Source organism: Phodopus roborovskii, unplaced genomic scaffold (assembly GCF_943737965.1).
Source record: "Phodopus roborovskii unplaced genomic scaffold, PHOROB, whole genome shotgun sequence".
In the NCBI taxonomy this organism is placed as follows: Eukaryota; Metazoa; Chordata; class Mammalia; order Rodentia; family Cricetidae; genus Phodopus; species Phodopus roborovskii.
Window position 1 is genome coordinate 1802832 of NW_026126448.1, and position 25712 is coordinate 1828543.

At 35.7% G+C, this 25712-nt stretch overlaps 1 protein-coding gene across 8 annotated transcripts in view; it reads left to right on the forward strand.

Moving 5' to 3' along the window:
* The window catches only part of Tut4 (terminal uridylyl transferase 4), a 112016-nt gene that overhangs the window by 76756 nt on the left and 9548 nt on the right, over positions 1 to 25712 (forward strand). For 4 of the 8 annotated variants that reach the window (XM_051188416.1, XM_051188420.1, XM_051188413.1 and 1 more), the window contains 10 exons: positions 2631 to 2688; positions 2773 to 2876; positions 7494 to 7583; positions 8865 to 8978; positions 18069 to 18146; positions 18317 to 18494; positions 18844 to 18891; positions 18976 to 19058; positions 23308 to 23423; positions 24712 to 24896. In XM_051188416.1, coding sequence (XP_051044373.1) covers positions 2631 to 2688; positions 2773 to 2876; positions 7494 to 7583; positions 8865 to 8978; positions 18069 to 18146; positions 18317 to 18494; positions 18844 to 18891; positions 18976 to 19058; positions 23308 to 23423; positions 24712 to 24896 — 1054 coding nt within the window. The remainder of the gene's footprint in view (positions 1 to 2630; positions 2689 to 2772; positions 2877 to 7493; positions 7584 to 8864; positions 8979 to 18068; positions 18147 to 18316; positions 18495 to 18843; positions 18892 to 18975; positions 19059 to 23307; positions 23424 to 24711; positions 24897 to 25712) is intronic. The other 4 variants (XM_051188417.1, XM_051188415.1, XM_051188419.1 and 1 more) reach the window with 2 other exon arrangements.

Here is a 25712-nt window from a genome sequence, read left to right on the forward strand (position 1 = left end):
GTCCTTCTTTAGGTTGGGAAAGTTTTGTTCTATGATTTTACTGAATATATTTTCTGTGCCTTTGAGTTGGAATTCTTCTATCCCTATTATTCTTAGGTTTGGTCTTTTCATTGTTTCCCAGATTTCCTGCATATTTTATGTTAAGAATTTGTTGAATTTAAAATTTTCTTTGACTGCTGAATCTGTTTCCTCTATTGTATCTTTGATGCCTGAAATTCTCTTCAATCTCTTGTATCCTGCTGTTTATGTTGTTTATGCTTGTATTTGTGTTTCCTGGTCATTTGCCCAGATTTTCCATATCCATGATTCCCTCAGTTTGTGGTTTCTTTATTGCCTCTATTTCAGATTTCAAGCTTGAGTCCTTTCTTTCACTTGTTTGAGTGCTTTTTCTTGGTTTTCTTTCCTTCCTCCCTTCCTTCCTTTCTTCCTTCCTTCCTCCTTCCCTCCCTTTCTTTCTTTCTCTTTTCTTTTTTCCTTTTTTTTCTTTTTGAGACAGGGTTTCTTTGTATTACTTTGGAGCCTGTCCTGGAACTCTATCTGTACAACAGGCTGGCCTCAAACTCAGAGATCTGCCTGCCTCTGCCTCCCAAGTGTTGGGATTAAAGGCATGCATCACCAAAGCCCAGCTTTTCTTGGTTTTAAGGGATTTGTTGATTTCTTCCATTTTTTTTTTTGTTTGTCCTTTCCTCCATTTCTTTAAGGGAATTTTTCATTTCCTCTTTAAGAGCCTCAATCATCTTCATAAAGTTATTATTTTAGATTGCTTTCTTCTATTTCATCTGTGTTTGGATGTTCAGGTCTTGCTGTCATAGTTTCTAGTGGTGCCATCTTGCTCTTTTATATTTTTGAGTATGTTCTAATCAGTATGTGGAGCTTGTGCTTCAGGGGGTCTCTCTTTGTCCAACTGGTATAGTTGGGTCCTGTGGCTCTGTTGACTGAGCAAGCAGAACAGAGCCTCTGGTGAACACTTCTAGTGGAAGTGGGCCCTAGTCTCAGGTGGTGGGTCCCTCCTTGAGGTGCAGTTGGGTCTGAGGGTTAAGTGGTTGCTGATCGGGGTATCTCCAACCCAGAAATGGCAGTGGATGCTGTCTGGAACGCAGGTGCTCTTTCCCAAAGGACCTTCTTGGTATAGTTTCTCGAAGCCACAGTTGGAAACTGTTGCTGTTGCCTCACCCAGGGGTTGTTTCCTGCTCCCAGGACTGAGGCTCTGGCAGTTTCTGGCTGGAGTTGGGGCTTGCCACTGATGCTACTTTAGGTCTGTGGATCAGGCCCTACTTTTATTTTCTTTGCCATATCAATTTTGCTGTCTCTGCTTTTAAAAAAATAGATTTTAATTTCCTTGAGGAAGTTGGTGCTGTAGTAATATCATTATGTCCATGTACTTCATGAATATAATGATAGAAACCAGGCATGGTAGTACACATCTTTAATCCCATCATGGGGATGGTGAGGCAATGATGGATGGAGTTCTGAGTTCATTCAAGGCTAGCCAGCTTGGTGTACATAGAAAGTTCCAGGACAGCCAGGGTTATATAGAGAGCCCCTGTCTCAAAAAACCAAAATGAATCAAAACTAAACACACAAAACACACAATAGGAATAGCTGAAAAAATTTAAGTGCATTTCTTGCATCAGACTTGCTGGGGGTTTTGTTGTTGTTTTTGTTTTGTTGAGACTATGTTTCTTTGTGTAGCAGTCCTGGATGTCCTGGAACTGTCTTCGAAGATCTGGCTTTCCTTGAACTCACAGTGATTTGCCTGCCTCTGCCTCCTGAGTGCTGGGATGAAAGGCCTGTGCCCGCACCTCCTAGCTGTTGAATGCTTTTTAATAGGTTGCATGTAATTCTCCAGCAACTTAGGGTTATTTTGTTTCTATAGAGTAGTAGTGTGATGCTTCATGCAGACAGTTAATATTTACTTAAAAATTTGAGTCTAGTTTTGTCTAAATTGGATGCCTGTGTTCTTCATCATCAGTGTTAGCCCTCACTAAACCTGTCGTTAATTATGTTCTGTAAGTTTCAACAGATCTTACAGATCTTGTAGCTACACCAGTTATGTTTTATATAGAGAATTGTCTACAATAGCTTTTTTTTTTTAATGAATGAGTTTATTGAATATATAGTACCAGGACTAAAGGAGTAAAACAGTAAGTAGACTGACTAAATGTTTGCCTGAGACCCTCTTGATCAGAGGTTTTGCTGTTTTGTAACCCAGGCTTCTCTGGTAGTTTCTGTTGGATTATATGTCTGATCTGATAATTTTACTATTTTTTTTTTTGCTGCATACTATTTTGTTTTTTACTCCCACTTATTACATTCTTAATAAATTCATCAGTTCAAATTTAAAAGATTGGATGTCATAGATAATTTTCTGTAAAAACACAGATTCACATATTGAAAATCATTTTACTCTCTTCAAGCTTTTCAGAATTATGTCTGTATATGAATAACTTTGCCTAGAAAACATATTAGAAACGCCTGAGATTCAGCATTTCTACCAGGTTCCAGGTTTATGTTGATTATGTTGGTCTTTGAACTGTTACTTAGTTAACAGTATCGGTATTAAATGTTTTGCTTAAAATAGATTTTATAGTAGATCAAATTGAACCCTACTTTCTTGTTTATTTTTCCAGAAATTAAACTGTAAGGAAATAATTGAAAATCTGGCAAAAATTCTTAAGAGGCATCCAGGTAAAATTTCATATCTTTTGACTAAAAATACTTATTAGCATTATAAGATGTATTTAACTTAAGTTTTTGTTCCCTCACCCTTAGGTTTAAGAAACATTCTGCCTATAACTACTGCCAAAGTGCCTATCGTAAAGTTTGAACATAGACGAAGTGGACTAGAAGGTGATATCAGTCTATATAACACATTGGTAAGATTTTCTTTGTAAACCTAACTATAGTTGTAATTTTTACTTTTATATTTTAAGTATATTTTTGATATTAAAATATAACTACATTCCCTTTCTCTTTTCTTTCCTCCCACCCTTCCCATGTACCCCCTTGTTCTTTCAGCATCTATTTCTTTAATTATTGTTTATGTATATGTTTGTACATATGTATTATGTTCCTAAATAAATATAGCCTGCTCAGTTACTTACTTGTATGTATATGATTTCAAAGTTGATCACTTGGTAGTAGATAACCAGTTTGGGTGCATTTCCCTGGGGAAGACTATTTCTCTTGCTCTTAGCATTCTAGGGTTGAGGTCCCTTGAGATTTCCCTTTTCATTTTAGGGTATATATTGGTGTAGTTCTTGTTCAGGTCTTGTTTAGACAGCCATATTGTTGGTACTTCATGGGTTTCACTTCTCTGAAATTTCTAGCAAATGTCCAGCCTCTGCTTGCATTCAGGTCCTGAGACAGGGAAGGAGTGTTGATGCAAGGAAAACTTCTTTCCACCAAGTGGTTGCATTCGAGTCGCCCTGAATAGCGAAGGCCATCTTTATTTATACTTAAACAGAGTTTTTCTTACCAGGGTTACACGAACAGCTTTATTATTGGTTTCTATTTTTTACTTTAAGAAACATATCACAATTTAAGGAATACATCATGATCATTATGAAAGCCCATACTCCCGATTATGTTTCCCCAAATACACCTTCCTACCCCTTACATAACCTTATTCTAGACATAGAGTTCAGAATTTTTGTACGGTTAAGTAAATAACAAGACAAACACATCCTACTCTTGTACAAGATATTTTTATATAGTTTCCTTTTTTATAAGAAGGTCCTATATTTCAATCTCTCTGTAAAAGGCAGACTTGACAAAGCACTTTCTCCCCATCTCATTGAACCTTACTACTTCTACAAATGTATGCTCCTATGTTTGGTAAAGATGTTTCTATCCATCCCGTATTTTACATTGTAGTTTTTCCAAATCCTACCAATGATTCTATACTTGGTGTCCAGGAAACTTATTCTCAACAGTTGGCACTATGTTTATTCCTGAGGCTTTCCCCCCTGTAGCACTGTGAGATGCAATTAATAGTCCAAGTTTTGTTTTCTCATATGTATCTTGTAGCACGATTAATAAAAGACCCAGAGACAGATATTGGGGTTCAGACTTCAAGCTGAAGATCAGAGAAGCAAAGCAGCCAGCTGCTAGGTCTTACCTCTACCTATGCTGAGTCAAAAGGGTGATCCCCAAACTGCTCCCAATTTCTCTGCTTGTCAGATTCACTCAGACTGCTACGCTCTCCTCAGTGTGGCTAGAGACTAATTCACAGACTAAATGTCTCTCTACCTTTTGTACCTCTCAAATCCTGGGATTAAAGGTTTGGGCTTTGATTCACTCTTGGATGGCCCAGGGTGATCTTGGACTCAAGAGATCCATGTACCTCTTAATCCTGAGTCCTAGGATTAGAGGTGTGTTCATGGCTTCTATGTCTAATTAGTATGGCTGCCTTGCTATTTTGGTCTCCTTTAATAAATCATAAACAATGTATCACCATAACGCCTAATTATGTATATTGAGTCAGAAAAGTTTTTAGGATTAGTAATTATAGCTAGTAATTCTAGATAAGAAATTTGAGAAAAATTAGCCCCCTGTTGAATCTTAGGGAAAAATATTTGAAAAGGAACAGAATTTCACAGCTGTTGCATGTATGACTGACAAAGTAAAATTAAAACCTCCCAAAGAATTACCAATATAATAAGAAATCAGCCTGCAAGCTGCATGTACTTTGCAAATTTCTGTGCTGTCCCGTGGACTACTGTTCTCTGCCAAGTGAGAGTTCATTTCCACAGGTGCCTTGCCCTGAGTAAACCCATGGAACAGCTAAATTATATGCTGATCTGAGATTAGGCTACACTGCTTCCATCGCTTGTGGCTCTTAAAATTTTTCATCCTTCTTCTGAATTAATCTCCCTTCTGTAATTAAAATGCCTCCACCCATTTTTTTTCAAAATCACTTGTACCCTGTTATACCTTTCTATTGCTCCTCTCTTGTCACTCATGGTCCCTTTTTACTTTTTTTGGCTTCTTTGGTTTCTTCAGTTTATATACTCACATTTGATGATTTGATCCTAGGAATTCTCAGATGGAAGAGAGAATGTGATGTGTTTTTCTTTGTGGATCTGGGTTCCTTCATACAATGTGAATTTCTTTTTTCTTCCCACTTCTATCCATTTACCTGTACATTTTATGATTTCATTTTTCTTTATAGCTGAATAGTATTTCTTACTGTATATGTACTACATTTTCATTATCCATTCTTCAGTTGAAGATGTCCTATCCTATCTCATATGAATAAAATGGTAGTTAAGATAGGTGAGCAAGTATTTGTGGAGTGGGATGTTGAGTGTTTTAGACATATACCAAAGAGAGGTATAGCTTTTATGGTAGATATGTAGCTTTTGAGAGTTTGCCACACTGATTTCCAGCCTAGCTGCAGCAGTTTGCAATTCCACCAGTAGAGGATGAGGGTTTACCATATAATCTCTCCAGTCTTTATTGTTGGTTGTTTTGGGGGAAGACAAAAATCTCAGTTGTTTTGTTTTCCTAATTGTTAGGGATGGTGAACATCTCAACTTTTTTTTTTTTTTTTTTTTTTTAAAGAATTCCCTGAGCTGGGCATGGTGGTACACACCTTAAATCCTAGAGACAGGTGGATCTCTTTGAGGCCAGCCTGGTCTACAGAGTGAGTTCTAGGACAGCCAAGGCTACATGGAGAAACCGTTTCTGTCTTGAAAAACAGAACAAAACAAAAAAAAAACTCCATGTTCAGATCCCAAGCCCATTTTTGATTGATTGCTTTTTTTGTTTCTTTTTTTTCTTAACTGTACTTTGAATTTTTTTTATTTGTTCTGAATATTAATCCTATATAATATTTACAGATGGCAAAGATTCTCTACCATTCTGTGGGTTTTCTCTTCACTTGATTGTTTCTTTTTTTTTTCTTTCTTTCTTTTTTTTTTTTTTTTTTTTTTTTTTTTTTCTTTTTCTTGTCTAACTGAATTTTGGTTTTTCAAGACAGGTTTTCTCTGGTTAACAGTTCTGGCTAACCTGGAACTGGCTTTGTACACCAGGCTGTCCTCGAGTTCACTGAGATTCCCCTGACTCTGCCTCCCAAGTGCTGGGATTAAAGATGTGTGTCACCTCCTTCTGGCCACTTGATTATTTCTTAGCTTTACAGAAGCTTTTTAGTTTTATGAGATCATCAATCTTTGTCTCAGTTTCTAGGCGGGTGTAATTCTAATTCAAAAAGTCCTCTCCTACACCTTTACACTAGAAGATGCTGCCTGTTTTCCTCTAGTAGTTGCAATGTTTCAGGATTCACATTTAGGTCTTTGATCTAATTTGGGGTTAATTTTTGTGCAAAGTTGATAGATACTGGTGTAATTTCATTCTTTTGCATATGGACATCCAGTTTTCCAGGACTATTTTTTGAAGATGCTGTCTTTTCTCCTATGTAGGTTTTTGGCATCTTTGTCAAATATTAGATAGCCGTAGTTAGGCATAGTCATGTTTGGGTCTAATTTTGTTTCATTGGTCTACATGTCTTCTTATGTGCCAGTACCATATTGTTTTTATTATCATGGCTGTATAATAAGCCATATACATTATAATAATGTAATCTTAAGGTCTGGAATTGTAGTCCCTCTAGTACGACTCCTTTTGTTCAGGACTGTTTTTTTTTTTTTTTTTTTTTTGGCTGTCTATGCTCCTTAGTGTTTCCCTATGAATTTTTGGATGGTGTCTTCTATTTCTGTGAAGAATGAGGTGGAGGTTTTTATTGGGTTGTATTGAATATGTTAGGCTTTTGGCAGAAAGTTATTTTCACAATATTGATTCTACCAGTCCATGAGCATAATAGGCCTAGTATCTTATCTCTTCATTGATTTAAAGTTTACATTGTAGAAATCTTTCTCTTTCTTGTTTAGGTTTATTCCTATATGTATTATTTTCTTTGAGGCTGTTGTGAATGGGAATGTCTGTGATCTCCTTCTTAGTATGTTTGTTATTGGTTTATACTTTCAATTTGAAAAGTTGACAGACTTCCCTGCAGGGAAGATACTATTATCACATAGGTGTTTATCCTGAGTATGCTGACTGACTCCTGCAAATGTGGGAAACTTGATAGTATAATTAGTATAATTTGTGATAGAGGGGGCATTGCATTCCTACTTTTCCTTATTAACTTAAAAAAAAAAAAAAAAGAGTCCACAGGGGCTAGAGAGATGGCTTAGAGGTTAAGAGCACTGACTGCTCATCCAGATGTCCTGAGTTCAATTCCCAGCAACCACATGGTTACTGGGTGTCCTCTTCTGGTTTGTGTATACATAATAAATAAATGAAAAATTTAAAAAGTGGACAGATTATTGGTGTGTCTAAATTCTTAACTGTGAGCAGTGTAAGGAAAAAAAAATAGTTTTGATACTGATCTTGAAATCTCTATACTATTTGCAGTATATTGTATCTTTTTACATGATTTGTAAGTTTATTAGTACATATTAAATGACTTCAAATATGTAATTTTTTTTCAGGCTCAACACAACACAAGAATGCTAGCTACTTATGCAGCTATTGATCCTAGAGTACAGTACTTGGGATATACAATGAAAGTGTTTGCCAAGGTACTTATGAAGAAGTTAAATTATCTGTTTTGTTATAATACTTGTGATAGCCGAAGTGAAACATGCTGATGTTAGACTTGTTAAAATATTGTCTCGATTTTATTTATATAGATATTTTTTTCTATTTTGTTTTACATTCTCTTTTTGGATAGGGTCTTCCTTTGTTTCTTAGACTCATTTGATCTTCCTGTTTTAATCTCCTGAATTGTACCTGAACTTTTATTATACATTACTTTAATGTATTTACTTTTTAAATTTAATTTTGTTAGAAGGTCTCATTATGTACCCTCAGCTGGCCTGGAACTTGCTATGTATAGTAAGCTGACCTTGAACTCACTGAGATCCTTCTGCCTCTGCCTCCTAAGTGCTAGGATGTCTAGCTTGTCCCTGAGCTTTAAAAAAAAAGATAACTGGAGCTGGAGAGATGGCTCAGCAGTTAATAGCATTGGCTGCTGTTCCAGAGGTACTGAGTTCAATTCCCAGCAACCTCATGATGGCTTATAACCAACTGTAACGAGATCTCATGCCCTCTTCTGGCGTGAAGGCAGACAGACATACAGGTAGAACACTGATTACATAATAAATAAATCTTTAAAAAAAAAAAAAAAAAAAAAGCTGATCTACAAGTTTCCAGGATTTTCCTGTCTCTTCCCCTCAATGCTAGGTTCACAAACACGTGACCCCTTTTATATGGAAATTAGGGGTTTGGACTTGGGCCCTCTTGTTTTTCACAGCTATTGCTCTATTCCACTAAGCCATTTTCTTAACTCTCATTTAAAAAATAAGTTTAATTTAATTTTTAAAAAGTAGATGTGTACTACTACAACTTTGTATGGATAGCTCTAGTACTTTTATATTAAACATTACTGATAAACTATTTTTTTCCTATTGTTTTGTTATTATAACTATTCTAATTTTAAAATTAAATTTCTTAGTTATTTTATACTCTTTTAAAGATAATTTTTGAAACAGAAGTAGGTCATTAAATTTGATTTGCTTCTTTTAGTTTGATAGTGCCTAACTATTTTTCATAGTGTGTGTATTAAACTGATTCTTTAAAGTTGCTAGGCATGGTAACTCATGCATTTAGTGCCAGTACTTGGGAGGCAGAGGCAGGTAGATACCTGAGTTTGAGGCCAGCCTGGTCGATAGAACGAGCTCCAGTACCGACAGAACTTTATAGAGAGATACCTTGCTTCAAAAAATAAATAAAATAGAATGGCATATCAGGGTTTATGGAATGAGAATATAAATTTTTATTTTAATCATTCTGTTTTCTAGCGCTGTGACATTGGAGATGCATCTCGGGGAAGTTTATCTTCATATGCGTATATCCTTATGGTGCTGTACTTTCTGCAGCAAAGAAAGCCACCAGTTATACCTGTCCTACAAGAGGTTAGTGTTCAAGAATACTGTAAAGCCCAGAGCACAGTGGCTGGCTGATGCCTGTAGTCCCAACACTTGGGAGGCCAAAGAAATAAGATTATTATGAGTTCAAGCCAGCCTGGGTTACACAGTATATTTCAGGACACCCTAAGCAAATAAGTGATAATCTGTTTGAAAAAGAACTCTCAGAGGTATTTTTAAGCAATTTTGATTCTAAACAGAAGAGCTTGCTGAGGGATTTTTCTGTCATGACTGTTCAGATTTTCCTGTTAAAATTAATGCTATAATTAAGTAGTGAACCTTTTGGGAAAATTTATTATAGGAGCATATTGACTACCAGAGGAATGTGAGGTAACTGGAACAGTTGAGTATCTTTTATAATATTTCAAAATGTTGTAGTCTTGTAATATTTACGGATGAGTCCAGTGGTGGTGGCGCAAGCCTTTAATCCCAGCACATAGGAGGCAGATGCAAGCCAGCTTCGTCTCCAGAGTGAGTTCCAGGACAGCCAGGACTACATAGAGAAATCCTGGGTGGTGGTGGAGCATGCCTTTAATCCTAGCACTCGGGAGTCAGAGGCAGGCAGATCTCTATGAGTTCAAAACCAGTCTGGTCTACAGAGCAAGTTGCAGGACAGCTGGGGTGGTTACACTGAGAAATACTGTCTGGAAAAAAACAAACAAACAGAAATGCTATATTTTGACTTATGATTCTAGAGAGTATTGTTTAAGATTAGTTGGCCCTTCTCTCTTAGCATATAATGTTTCATGTATGTGTTGGAGCAGGTAGCATATATTATGAGCCAGGACATAGAGACACTGAGATGGGTTTCACAATCCCCTTGTAGGACTTGTCCTCAATAACCTAATAATTTCCTTTAAAAACCAAGCCTTTAACAGATTGTCCCAGTTTCATTTCTGTAGTATAGCAAAAATATTCTGACAAAAAAAGTAGGTTAGGGGCAGAAAGGGCTTTGGTCCATAATTTCATGAAAATCACAACACCAGGAGCTTCAGATAGTTGGTTATGCCACATTTACAGTCAAGAGCAGTATAAAATGAATATATCTGTGCTTACTGCTTGCTTTCTGCCAACTGTCTTCTGTTAAATATAGTCTTCTTCCTTCCCAACACCTAGGTATTGGTGCTGCCCATAATGCAGAGAGTCTTTCTTTGAGTTAACAAGTAAGACTTGTACAGGCCAACTTGATCTAGGCAGTCCTTCATTCATGCTCTCTATCAGAGGTGATTATAAGTTGTAGCAAGTTGACACTAACTGGAGAGATGGCATAGCAGCTAAGAGCACTGGCTGATCTTGCAGAGCACACAGGTTCAGTTTCTGGCACCTACATGGCAGTTCACAACCACCTGCATTTCCTGTTCCATGTCATCTGATGTCCTCTTTTGGCCTGAACTCCGAAGTGGCTGTACCATTTTGTATTCACTCACACCAGAAATAGGGAAAGCTCTTATTTCTCCACATCCTTACCAGAATTTGCGTTCTGTACTTTGGCCATTCTATTAGATGTGTATTTCCTTGTTTCAGTCAGCATTTCTCTATTACTTACATTGGAGAACATCTTTCCATATGCTTATCTGTCATCTTTAGTCTGTAGTGTGGTGGATGTAAAGTCTGACCAATTCCTGTCTAATGTTTATTATATGCGTGTGTCTTTGTGAGTGTATACCAGGTGGGTACAAGTTTCCCAACATGTGCTTGGAACCAAACTTTGGTCCTCTGTGAGAGCAGCAAGTGGTGTTTAACAAGTGAACCATCTCTCTAGTCATGATGTTTGTCAAAATTTTTTAAGTGGCATGTATCACAAGTGAGCAGCACAAGAAGTCTGAATTCATGCAGGAGGCAAGCATGAGTGAGGGTCAGGCAAGGACTGGAAAGAAAAATACAAATTGGCTCCAAGGAGAAGCAGAGAAAGATATTTCATGAGTATGCAGAGGTATCACACACAGTGCCACTACTGCCTGGCTTAGCATTGCCAAAGGGAAAAGATTTTGGTAGACTTTTTTTCCTTTCAACTTAAAACAGTTCCCCACCTCATAGTTTATGGAAGATTTTTGTTTTGTTTTGTTTTTATCATTGTGGGTTTAATTTTGCTTTGTTTTTTAAATGTTTAAAATTTATAAAGATTTTGTATGTAGTCTCTGGTTGGCCTAGAACTTGATATATACACCAGACTGGTCTTGGTCGTCCTTCTGCTTCTGCTTCCTGCGTGCCAGGGTTGTCATCTTTCTCCAGTACTCCTAGCTATTTTTCGTCTTTTGGGGATTCAGTTTTTCTGTGTTGCCCAAGCTTCTGAGTTTATTTGATTCTTCTTGATCTTGGAAGTAGTTGTGTGCCACAGTGTCTGGTTTTACTTTCATACTCATGAATGAGAATTGGGTTTGTCAAATGTTTTTTTCTGAGTCTTTTGATAATAGTAATATAACTTCTTTTGTTTGCTAATGTGGTAGATTAGTTTGATTCATATATATATACACATATATATATATATTAATATGTTGAACCAGTCTTGAATATTTGGGATTTATCTCACTTGGTCTTGATTTATAGTTATTTTGATACATTGTTGGATTTTTTTAAAAGTGTTATTAGGTATTGATTTAGTTTCTTTAACTGATAAGTGCCTGTCCAGATTGTTTTGTTTTTTTTTTCTTGTGGGTATTTTGGCAAAATGTATCTACAAAGAAATTGATCTAGTTGGATGTACTTCTCATGCTTATAACTGAAGCATTTTGGGAGGCCAAGGCAGAAAGATTTGTATTACATCAATGCCAGCCTGGACTACAGAGTGAAACCCTATCTCAAAAGAAAAACCAACATAAAGGTTAGGGATTTAGATCATTTGGTAGAGTGCTTGCCTAATATAAATGAAGCCCAGTGTTTGATTCCACAGTACCATACCCACCAGATGTGGTACCTGCCTGTAAGCCCAAAACCTGGGGAGATGGAAGTTGAAGGATTAGAAGTTGAATGTCATTGTTGGCTATATACTGAGTTTAAGAGCAGCTTGGACTACCATGAAACTAAGCAATCAAGAAAGATAAAAAGAAAAGAAAGGTCTAGTTTGTATGGGTTATTAAATTTGGGGATAGAGAGTTTATAATATTGTGTTTTATTATTCATGGGGTCTATAGTTGTAGTTGATTATTTTATTCATTTTATATTTATTTTTATTTATTTATTGTTTGTTTGTTTGTATTTTGAGACAGCATATCTCTATATTGCTTTGGAGCCTGTCCTTGAACTAGCTTTCTAGGCCAGGCTGTATTCAAACTCACAGAGATCCACCTGCCTCTGCCTCCCTAGTTCTGGGATTAAAGATGTGTGCCACCAATGCCCTGTACTTATTTTATTTTTCTGTTAATTTATGCTCTCTGTTTTTTCACTCATTGCTGGTGGTGATTGTAATTTTTTTTTTTTTATTTAGTTGTTTTGTTTAACCAAATGTTGCCAATTAATTTTGAGGTTTAAGTTCTTGGCCTTCGGCCTCATTTCCCGTCCCTTCAGTCATGGATCTTTGCTACCTTGAATCTGGGAAGTAGATTAATGGGTCACAGAGGGTGAGCATCCAGGTTCTTATTTTACCACTACCATTCCAGAGAAATATTTTATTTACCTGTTTTGTATAGAGCCATATTGGGAAATTCAGAATTGTTTTTCTTATTCCAGAAGACACTGTCTCCACGGGCCCATTGTTGTCCATGTCACGTTTCTTCCCCCTCATCTAAACCGACTCCATGATCTATTTTCTGAGCAGGTTTTGAATCTACATGTTCTGTGTCCCCCATGAGTATTGGGTTTCTTTTCTCCTTCTCCCTCTCCTCTTTTTTTGAGACAGGGTTGCTCTCCATAGCTCTCCTGGAACCTCACAGTAAACCAAGCTTGCCTTGAACTCACAGATCTGTCTGCTTTTGCCTCCAAAGTGTTGGTATTAAAGGTGTGCACCACTATGCCTAGCTCTCACTATAGATTTTTAAAGAAAATTTACCATTAATTAATTAATTAATGAGGCCTGCCAAAGTTAATTTGATCACTTTCTATGTGTCTCCAGTTATTTTGGCTTTGAATTTGAATTTTTTGTGTTATTCACTTTGTTACACTTTGTTCTTTTGACAGAATATTGATTAACATGAGTGGGCCACAGTATTTTCTCTGTGTCTGTCATTGAGGTAGCATGGGCTAATTTATGTGGGTGTGTTATTTGGGTTTAGAGTTTAGTCAAACTCCTATTTCTGATAATATGGGTTTCAACAAGTTACATAACCTCCATGATTCGGAGTTTCACTATTAATTAAAGTGTAACACCATTGGCAGATGTGAGGCAGGATGATTTCAAGTTTAGGTTACATAGCAAGATCCTGTCTTAACACACAAAACCAAACAAAATGTAATGATAATATATTTCCAGTTTTATCTTGGGTAGCAGGGACACTGAAGTGGGCATGGGTGTGTGCATGTCTGTAATTAGCAGGAGAAGGCTCTCAATTTTAAGACTAGGATATTGGTTCTAAACTAGCTAACCTGGCTACATAGTAACACCTTTCTTCAAAAGTCAGAAACAAAAGCAAACTGGGCACGCATTCAGTCTTTAATCATAGTCCTCAAGAAGGCAGAGATGAGGGACCTCTGAGTTCCAGGCCACCCTGGCCTACATAGGGAGCTCCAGGCAAACCAAGGCCACAGAGTGAAAACCTGTCTCAAGCAACCTAATAAATAAAACCAAGAAATTGATTGTCTTTTAATAATAGATATTAAAGTGTATGTTCATAGTTATGGTTGTTTCAATTATTCTTTTACCATTTTTTTTCTAATTATCATTACCAAAATTATTGTTATTGGGGAAAATAGGATTATTTTATTCAACTTACAAAAACTTTCCCATTATCTGTTTTCAAAATATTCCTTCTGTTTTTTGATATTATAAGTGCACCCTTTCCCTCTTCCCTTTTCTCCCTACACATTATACATGTATGTATGTATGTATGTATGTATGTATGTATGTATCTCCTTCTATAGTTCCCTTTCATATTTGTGGCCTCTTATGCTTCATGAATTTGCTGTCATTCTTATGTATAGTTCATGCCAATATTCTGTCACTTCAGTTTTAGTATATGTGCTGTTGACAGAGAATATATCATTATTTGGTTAGCAGACTATAATTGTTAAAATGGCAGGCAATCAGTGGACCCAGTATAATGAGTTCTGATTGTGGGTCAAGACTGATGCTTCCACACTGATATGGACATTTTTGTTTCTAGCCCTTTCTAGTCATAGAGTTTTTGTTGTCTAGTGTTATTTATGTGCTGGCCATTAGCATTATTTTTTTCATGTTAAGGCTATATTTAATAACATTACTTTTCTCTAGCTTCATTTGCAATTAAATCTAACTTAATAGCTGGTTGTTAGGGTTTAGTCTAGGTTTTGTTTTGTGGTACTGTGTATTGATCCCACAGCCTTAATCGTGCTAAGCAAGTGCTGTACCCATGAACAGTATTGCAAGTTCTCTATAAATTAGATAGTTTGTAAATTTATAATTTTTATGTTATATTACAGATTATATCTTATGACACTCTTGTTAAATTGCTTAGGCTGACCTGACATTTGATATTCTGCCCTTCCTGTGTTTTGCTTTTGTAGTAATGGGGATTTAACCTCTAGGCAAGGTCTACCACCAAACTGTGTTCTTAATCCTTGGAGGTTTTTTGTTGTTGTTGATCAATAATACATTGATATTAAAAGGAACTTTCTTAAGCAGTTCTTTTTTCTGTTCCTGCAAATAATATGTCCAAGAAATTTCTTTATATAAAAATTAACAGTGAAAGAGATTTAGGAGTATTGTTCTTAGTTGATTACATGAACATTTATGCTTTCTTAAACTCTCAACTGGAAAATTTAATGAAAGAACCTTGAGGACATTGTGCTATATGTAGTAAGCCAGTTGTAAAAGAGACATAGGATTTTATTCCAATTAGGTACTTAGAATAATCAAATTCATATATACACAAAGTAGAATGGTGGATGGTAGTTGCCAGCAGCTGGGAGAGGGATGCTGGAAAATAACAATTTAACACATACAGAGTTGTAATTTTACAAGAAAAAGAAAGAGTAGTAAATGGCTGATAGTAGCTAAGCATTGGAATGTACTTAATTCTATCAAACATAACATTTAAAATAATTAAGTTTTGCCTTAAAACTTTTTTTTAAAAAAGTGTAATTTTTGTATAGGAATAGATCATAAATATTATAACAACAGAGATGGGAATGTTCAAGTTTATTAAGCAAACTTAATTTTTTTTTTTTTGTATTTGGAATTGAATTTGGGTCTCCTGTATGCTAAGCAAGCGGTAACAACCATTGAGATACATCCCTAGCCCTATCATGTAAATCTTTACCACTAGAATTTATACTCACCCTCTTAAAACTTTAACTTTTTTGAGAGCAGGAACTTAGGGCCTTGCATATGTTAGCCAAATACCCTACCACTGGTCTATAACTCCAGTTCCAGACTCACTGGCTTCTCTGCATCTTGTCATACCATCACTGGGATTACAGGAGCACAGCATCATGCCCAGCTTTTTATGTGGGTTCCTAGAGGCAAGTGCTTCACCAATTGAGCCATCTCTACAGTTTCCAAGTCTTTACTTTTTTTGTTTTATGGAATGCCAGAACATATACTAAATGATTTTTGGGTGACTGTATTTGTTTAAATTATAGGTAAATATTCCGAAGTTAGTTACTTAGCTTAATATTTGAGGTTTTTGGGCTTTACACATAGGTTATATAACCTCTTTTGACCATAAGGAGTTTAAATTTGAGGATGAAACCTGAGAGGCCAGACACTCCAAGGGCTGCTTTTCTGTTTCGTTGCCTTTGGACTCATTACTATATGTATGTTGGGAGAGGTGAAGATGGAAGGAAAAGCTGTGTTACGTTTAACCACCTGGGCTGGTGGCAGGAGTAGTAGCACACCCCTTTAATCCCAGCGGTAGAAGACAGAGACAGGCAGATCTCTGAGTTCAATTAAGCCTGGTCAAAATAGTGCCTTCCAGGTCAGAGCTACCTAGGCAGATCGTGTCTGAAAAAAGACAACACATAAATACATAAATATAAACAAATATTAAAATTAATGAGACACTCATGCTTTTTATTTGTCTTACATGTCAGATTTCAAGAAGGTTACATTTTAGGGAGCCCAGCAAGATGGCTTAGCAGGTAAAGGCCCTTGTCTTCAAACCTGATGACTAGAGTTCTATTTCTGGGACTCTATGATGGAAGAAGAGAAACTGATTTCTAGGAGCAAGTTGTGTCATGTGTTTCATGGCACATGCTCTCCAGCATAGGTGCACACACATGCAAAATAGACAAATGTAATTATTTTTTAATGTACAGATTTGGGGGTGGGCAGGAATATGATTTAGTGGTTAAGAGCTCTAGTTCCTCTTCCAAAGAATCCATATGACACGTAATAACTGTCTATAACTCCAGTTCCAGGGGATCAGACATCATCCTGGTCTCCTTAAGTACTGGCCATGCATATTGTGCACAGACACTTGTAAGCAAGACATACCCATAAAATAAGAATAAATTTTTAAAAAATTTAAGTAAATTTGGGACTGTAGAGATGGTTTAAGCAGTAAGCAGTTAAGAGTACAGTAGCTGTTGCAGAGAGCCCGAATTAAATTCTCAGCACTCTTTTGGGCAGCTTACAACCTCCTGTAACTCAGCTCTGGGAGATCTGATGCCTCTAGCTTCCTTGGGCACCTGCACTCACTTGCATACACATACCCACATTAGTAAATACAAAATAAATGCATTTTTTTTAAAAAAAAAGTCTGCTTATAAACTACTTATATTTTTAATGTAATCTTTTATCTTTACTGGTTAATTGGAGGTTTATGAGGATACTTATCTTGATCAGAATCTGTATGTAGGCCCGAGACTAGACATTAGTTTTGTTGACTCTGAAGCAATATTGTATACCTTTCTACTTTGTTGAGTCTTTTATTAAACCTCTTTTAGAAAAGGAAATCATAAATGCTGGGGGTGTAACACAGTTGGTAGTGTTGCTAGTCTAGCATACATAAGCCTTAGGTTGTAGCCCTAGTAGTATTATAGACTAGCCATTGTGCCATATGCCTGTAATCTTCGTACTCAGAAGCTAAAGGCAAGAAGTTCAGTGTCGTCCTTGGCTATATAACATATTCAGGGCCACCCTGGATCCCATCTCAGTAAAAGAAAAGCAAATCACAGAAATACTTGTGGAAGTCAATTGTATTTAAAACAATCACTTTTATTGGATGCATTTTTCTTACAAAATAAATAGTGGTAGTTCTTAGTCAGACATAGTGACACATTATCAGCTACCTTGGTGGTTGAAGCAGGAGGATTTCAAATTTGAGGCCAGACTGAACAATTTAAGAGGAATTGATAATTTGTTTATAAAGATGTGAGGGAAAGCTACCTAATTTTCCATTAAACATAATCTGATATCTAAGCACCTTTCTGTCTGATGTGATATTAGTAATCGATTAAATGTACTAGGGAACAGTGATAGTGATTTTCTTCGGGCATATGTCATATTATCTATTGTACACCTACATATTAATCCTTTAATCAAGCACCTCTTTTCCTCCCCTAGAGTTTCTTTGTGTAGCCAGGCTGTCCTGGAACTAGCTTTGTAAACCAGGGTGGCCTCTAACTCACACAGATTCACCTACCTCTGCCTCACAAATGCTGGAATTAAACCACTACCTGGCGCCACCACTACCTGGCCGTTTTCATTTTCTTTACTTTTATTTTACTTAATCTTGGGCTGGATATATTTAGATAGGCCAAATAGGTAGCATTAAATATATTACATGTATTTGTAGAATCTGATACTGTTCAGATATACTTTCTCAGCTTGGTTTTAGATATATTCTTGTTAATTAATTACTTGGTATCAAGTTATCACATCCTAGTGTTTTTCCTTGGGAAGTAACTCATTAATGTCTCCTATAAATAGATTCTAAAATGATAGGAAAGTTTATAGGTGTTTGGATTGGATAACTTGAAATCTAATTATAATACTTTTTTGTACAGATCTTTGATGGAAAACAGATCCCACAGAGAATGGTTGATGGATGGAATGCTTTTTTCTTTGATAAAACAGAAGAACTGGTAATTTTTGTTTAAGTTTTATATTATAGAATGCTCACTGATGTTAGGATTTGCATGGTTTAATAATTCTACTTGTTTTTAATTTTAATATTTTTAATATACCAATTTCTTCTTTTCTCTTACTTTCATCTTCTATCTTTATCTTTCCCTCCCCCTTTCCTTAACTGAAGAAAAAGCGTTTACCTTCACTTGGAAAGAACACAGAATCACTAGGAGAGCTTTGGTTAGGACTACTTCGCTTCTATACTGAAGAGTTTGATTTCAAGGAATATGTAATCAGTATTCGTCAGAAAAAGCTGTTGACCACTTTTGAAAAGCAGTGGACATCTAAATGCATTGCAATTGAAGGTGATTGTTTACATTATTGTTAATTCAAGAACCACAAGAAAAATTGGCAAAGAAAACTGATGTGACAGAGTGAGCCTTGTCACCCAGTGGTGGTGCACGCCTTTAATCCCATCACTTGGGAGGCAGAGGCAGTCGGATCTCTGAGTTGGAGGCCAGTGCGGTTTATAAAGTGATTTTCAGGACAGCCAAGGCTATACAAAGAAACCTGTCTCAAAAAACCACTTAATAGCTTTAAAAGAATAAGTCATTGGTTTTTAATACTTTGAAAGTTAGAAATAGACTCATTCTTGCAAAGTCTACTTTATAGAATAATACTTATAATTATTAATTAATAAAATTTCTTTTCTAGATCCTTTTGACTTGAATCATAACCTTGGTGCTGGTGTTTCTAGAAAAAGTAAGTTTTAAATATAGAGAATATGTGCTTTAAAAGTTATGACATAGTAATGCCTGCATCTTTTATTATCTTCTTTCTTAACAGTGACCAATTTTATTATGAAGGCATTCATTAATGGAAGGAAACTTTTTGGTACCCCCTTTTATCCACTCATTGGCAGAGAAGCTGTAAGTTTACATTATTTGGAATTTTCACTGTTTTCTTATAGAACTCCATTGTCATTGAGGTTTTTACAGATGGCAAAGTGAAAGGGAGCAAAACTTCTGAAATAGCAGAAAGACTTGCTTACCGTGACTCCTCCTTAAACTCTGCTGTAGTTGTAGTGTGCAGAGTTAGACTTTCTGACTTGAGTTGTGTTTGTCACACGTTGTTTGGTCTTAGTTCTTGCTTGTTTCTTATTGGTTAGGGGATGTGAGGAGCTTTCAGTTTTAGAGGTAGAGACTTTTAAGAGAAAAAAAAAATCTGAAGTGAGTCAAACCATGTATTTATCATCACATAATGAATGTCCTTCAAAACTTGTTCAGTCCAGTCCTAAAACTCTTTCTTTTTATGGTGGAATAAAAGGATTATCTTTTCCTTGGAAACCTGGTTCTCATGTATGTTTGTTTGTTAGCCTCTTAGTGAGTAATAATTATATTGGTCATAATTAATTAGGAAATTTCAAAACACAAGTTATGAAAAACTGACTTAGAAGAAAATATATTTTTATTAATGTATTGATATAGTGATACACATTTAATGACATTTTACCTGGAAATTGTGGGAATACTGACTATTTACGTGCATGTTTAGAGAAACTTAGGAGTGCAAGCACATAGTACAGAGTACTATATCAGAGACCTCAGTTAACTTGAAATACACTGATTTCATTTTATGAATAAAAATTTAATAATCCTTTTATAATTGAATACATTGCAGCTAGACCCTTCTTGTATGTAGATATAAAAATCTTTAGTTTTGTATTTTGTTTAGCATTAAAACCAAATGCTATTTTGATGTCACAAAAGAGGAGCCTTTGGCGCCTGCTAATCATTTTTTCATCTTTTTATTTTAATTTTTAGTTTATGATATTTCATAACTTATAGTCATTTATTTTTTTGGACATTTGTCTTTATCAGTATTATAACTTACAGGAACTGATCATGTTCACATAGTATCTTTTTCACTGCTAAATATGCTGCCTACTTATAGGAATGTACAGAAAAATAAAAGTATACTGTGCTTGATGACTCACAATTGTAATTTCATCCCTTTTGAGGTGGAGAGAGGGGATCAAGGCCAGTTAGGTGAATATGAGGCCAATGTAGGCTATATATTGAAATTCCATGTCAAAAAATCAAAATATATGCACACACATACAGAAAAAGTATATTTCCTATTTTGCCATCTTTCTCATTCCCGATTTATTTTTTTCTGAAACTTGGTTCTCTAATATATAATATTAACCTACTTCTTATCAGTTGTCTTCTCCCCATATTTCTTTTCCCATTTGACCCTGCCTACTTTCTGGTTTATACTTCTTATTCTGTAGTGTCCTGTGTATCCATTTATGTTCAACCTTACACTAGCTATCATGTGTCTGTCTGCTTGAATAGCACTAATGAGAAAAAAGTCATAAATCTAGGCAGTTTCTAAATATATAGTGCAACTACAAATTAATATTCCCCACCCTGAACTGGACTTGTCAGTACAATTTGATAGTCTTATTACAACTTTATTTATCATTCTATAAAATGAATTTCAAGGGATTAGAGAGATGGCTCAGTGGCAAATAAGTAGCTCCTGTAGAGGACCGGAGTTCACTTCCCAGTAACCATGTTGGCCCACAACTGTCTGTAACCACAATTCCAAGGAATCTGACACTCTCTTCAGGCCTTCATAGGCACCAGGCATATGCATAGTATACATACATATGTGCAGGTACTCCCACACACGCATATAAGCATAAATAAGTCTTTTTGTTGTTGTTGTTAAAGCTTTTTTTTTTTGTTTTTGTTTTACTCAAAATTCAGTGTCTTGTAATTTGTTTCACTTTGTTATTCCTTTGGTTTTTTGTTCATTCGTTTATTCCTTCCTCTTTTTGTTAGAGTTGAATTACAGATGAATATTTGCCATGGATTTTGATAGGGAACACTATCTTTTAATCTCAAATGAATTACTCTCTCATCACACTCATAAAATTATGTTTTTCTTAATACATTTGAATTGTATAAATTATATTCATTATATTTCATGTTTGGCCATCACCTAAACTTAAAGTATTTGAATTTTGCAAATCTCAAAACCAGGTCCCTTTTAAATGGTGATATAGAGGAGCACAGAGAAAGTTCAGGAATAGAATGGCCACTGCTTGATGACTAATTGGAAGTGATGGGTGAAGAACAGAATCTGGGTGATACCAGTTTCTGCTTTAAGCAACTGGTAAAATGAGACTTTGTTGTTGTTTTGATAGAAAATAGAGTTGTAGCTATGAATAGTAGAACATGCCTGTAACTCCAGCACTTGGATATGTCAGTGGCTTATAGGCTTCAGTCATGTAGCTTTTTAAGTCAGTCTGTGTTTATTTCTGTGTCCATTATAAGAATGTTTACTCTAACAGTTTGGACTTCTTTATGAATTTTCTGAAGATTCCCTCCCTGCCATTTGATTCCTTACTTCCATATAACATGTTATCTTAAACAACTTTGTTAAGGTATACTTCTAATAAACTGTAACTTAGAGCTTTTAGTTATTCAGAATATTTGGTAACCATATTGCCAAAATTTTACTGTTCTCTGTCTGAGGAGTTTTTTTTTTTTTTTTTTTTTAAGGGTTATTTTGTGTTGTAATTATTTGTATGCATGTGGGTTGGTGCCTGGGTGTGTGCACCTGAGTATCCATTCCTTTTGAGAAAATAAGCATCAGATCTACTTATAGCTGGAGGTACAGACAGTTGTAACTGCTTAATGTAGGTTCTTGAGATTGAATTTGGTTCTCTGCAAAAGCAGTAAGCCATCTTTCTATCCCTTCCCTACCCCCACACCACACTCACACTTTTTCTTTTTAAAGAACAGGAAGCATAGGTTTATTAAGGAAAATGAGAACGAATACCTGAGAATAGGAGGGGCTGAACCCTCCTTCCCATTCTTAATCTGCTTGCCTTTTTTCCTAGATTTTACTCTTCTTGTTCATTTAGAATCATATAGTTTTTTGGTCCTGTGTTCTTTCACTAAACATATTTTTAAGTTTCATCCAAATTGTAGGATGTATTAGTACTTTCTTTTTATGGCTGAATAATACTCTACTATATAAATACACTGTATTTTATTTATCCATTCAGTTGTTTAATTGGGTTGCTTCTATGTCTTAGCTATTGTGAGCACTGCCTTTATGAAGAATATATGTGTAAATTTTTTGTTGCATGAATGTATGCTTTTATGAGATTACACTAAGAAGTGGAATTACTGATTTTGTTGAATATTCTTGTGTGTGTATATGTGTGTGTGCATGTGATCTGTGCTTTTTTTTTAATAATCCTATCAGAAATATATATTATTTTCAGTTTTTCTACAGTCACCATTGTTTTTGTTTTTAATTGTTTTTGGTACCATTCTATTGGGGTATCTCATATTTTTATTCCAGATTTTTACATGGATTTATATAGGCTGCAGATTTGCTCTCTTGGCTTCCAGAAGTGTGGCTTCTGTTAGGATACACTAGTGTTCCTGAAAAATCATGCACTAATAAGGGTAAGCAAGGTGCTAGGATAGAATAGAACTTTTGGCCTTCTCAGGTACATTCCACATTATATGGTAAATGTTATATATTCTTTAAAAGCTATTTGCAGTTAGAGAGATGGCTCAGTGGTTGAGAGCACTTTTATTTCTTAGCTTACAACTGCCTGTAATTCCAGTTTCAGCAGATCTAATGCCCTCTTCTGGCTTCCTGGGCTCCTGCATGTGCATGGTCTATGCAAATTTATAGTTACATACCCATCATACACATGTTTTGTTTTTTAATTGCAAATCCAATTGTATTTTAAATAAATTAAATGATTTCTTTACATAAAAGATGAGCAGTTCCTTTTGTATAAGTATCCTGGTGTAACAGAAAACATGAGTTTTTCAGTCACTACAGATGAAAATATAAATCCTTTATATGCGATTTAGCCAATTTCATTATCATGTGCAAAGAATTTGAATCTTCTGAGCTTTAGTTTCTTTGTTTATAAATTGAAATGGAAAATACTATTTGCTTTATTGAGATTTCACTTATCTCTAGCCTCTCTGCATTGTATTGTATAATTTGGTAGATGTATTTAGTACTGTTATCACTCATGATGTTGATAATAATTCTGAACTTTTATTTTCTTACCCATGTTTCCAGTTATAGTGAAATATTTGTTAACTTTATTTTTTTATCTTGTTATTTCTTTAGGAGTACTTCTTTGATTCGAGAGTATTAACAGATGGAGAATTGGCTCCTAATGATCGTTGTTGCCGTGTATGTGGAAAAATAGGTCACTACATGAAAGACTGTCCCAAAAGGAAAAGGTTGGCAAACAACTTTCTATCAACTTTATAGAGAAACTAAGTGTGATACTAATTTGTATTCATACTTTTATTCAGAAATGTCTTAAGTATGAACATTAAAATTTTAAGGTCAAGATTTTTAATTGGATCTTAATTAAGTAAGTGTTCATTTGATTGGAATTTTGTAACATGAAATTTATGTTTAGTGGTGCTTTCTAATATTTATTTTTCAAAACAGAGTTTCTCTATAGCTTTGGAGCCTCTCTTGGAACTCATTCCAGGCTGGCCTTGAACTCAGATCCACCTGCCTCTGCTTCCTGAGTCCTGGGATTAAAGTCTTGCACCACCACCACCTGGCCAGGTTTTAATTTTTAAATAGAAATGTTTATTGACACATGTTATATGTTTGAAGGTGCTAGGAATAAAAATAAGTAAATAAAGGGAGAACTTACAGTCACACAAGCTTATAATAAAAGTATAATAAGCTAACTCCTGAAGATACAACATGAGCTGTGTCTGTGTATTATCTAAATAGAGAAATGATGTCCTTTGTACCTCTTCAAGATACATCTGTGGGTCTGTCATGGTGGCACACACATTTAATCCCAGTGCTGTGGAAGGCAGAGGTCAGAGGATCTCTGAGTTTGAGGTTATTGAGATAGGGACAGCCAGGGCTATGTAATAGACCCTGTCTCAAAAAAAAAAAATAACCAAAAAAAAAAAAAAAGGAGGAAGGGAAGAGCCTGCTTTCCCATGTTTACATTCATATTCAGTAGATGGGTAGAGCACATTTCATTACCAAATCTGGTTTAATAAAACATTAGGAAGTTTTTAAATAAATAAGCACTAGTTTCTTTTACTGTTTTTAATACATTTAGGAAAAGTGCTTGTTTTTCTAAACTTCTTTCTCTTTAGAGTTAATTATTGATCTCTAAGGATCTTAGAAGTTTAAAACTTAATATTAAAATTTTTTAGTGTGTCTGAGCATGGTGGAACACTTCTTTGATCCCCGCCCTTGAAAGGGAGGCAGGAAGATCTTTGACATTGAGGCCAGTGGATTCTGCATAATGAATTCCAGACCAGCAAGAACTATATAGTGAGACCCTGTTTCAAAAATGAACAAACAAAAAACTGTTATAAAATGGCTATAATACTTTATTTTTGAAGTATGATTTAGTTATGTTATAAATGGAAATATCTCTTAAACAGCATAAAACTGCATGTGTTAGTCCATGTGTCACTGTAGATGGTTTAGTTTGTTTGTGAATCATCAGTTTGTAAGTTCCTGGCTCCACATTATTGGTATCAGCAGTTTACTGTTTAGACTAAAGAAGAAAGACAGTGAAGAAGAGAAGGAAGGAAACGAAGAAGAAAAAGACTCCCGAGACCTTGACTCCAGAGACTTAAGGTGTTTCATATGTGGAGATGCAGGACATGTACGTCGGGAATGCCCAGAGGTCAAGATGGCCCGCCAGAGGAATAGCAGTGTGGCAGGTAAGTAGAAAAGATTAAAAATAGTTGAGAATGTTTATTTGGTTGTAGGTAGGGATCAAACCAAGGCTGTTGTGCATGCTAAGCACATGGTTTACTACTGAGTTATAGTCCCAGTACTGGTATACTTTGTTTTGGGGACAGAGTTTTGCTGTATAGTGCAGCTGGCTTCGAACTTACAATCTTCCAAACCAGCTTCCCCGGAATTGCAGATATATAATACCTGACTTCCTGTATTCTTTTTTAATTGATCTGTCTGGGGGTTTAGCTCAGTAATAGGGCAGATCTTCTATGTAGAAGGTCCTAGAGAGGTGGCTCAGTCATGAGCACTTTCTGTCTGCCAAGGACATCAGTTCATTTTTCAGCATCAGTGCTAGCTAGGCAATGGACAGCTGCCTATAACTTCAGCTACAGGAGGTTTAGTGTCATCTTTTAGCCTCCATAGGCACCTCAGTATACATAATGGGATAGAGGGTGCACGGGTGTGCTCGTGCTTGTGTGCACACACAGAGACACACATAAATAGCCTGGAGAGGTGGTTCAGCAGTTAGCATTGACTCCTCTTTTCCAGAGTATACATGTTCTATTCCAGCCCTCACAGGGCAATACACAAATTGGAACTGTAGACCTAGGGGATCTAGTGACATCTTCTTGCCTATGTGCATATGGTGCATAGAACTGCATGTAGGCAGAACACATACATGAAATAAATTATAATAAAAGTAAAAATTTAAAAACAAAAATACAAACTGGGCAGTATTGATACATGCTTTTAATCCCAGCACTCGGGAGTCAGAGTCAGGTGGATTTCTGTGAGTT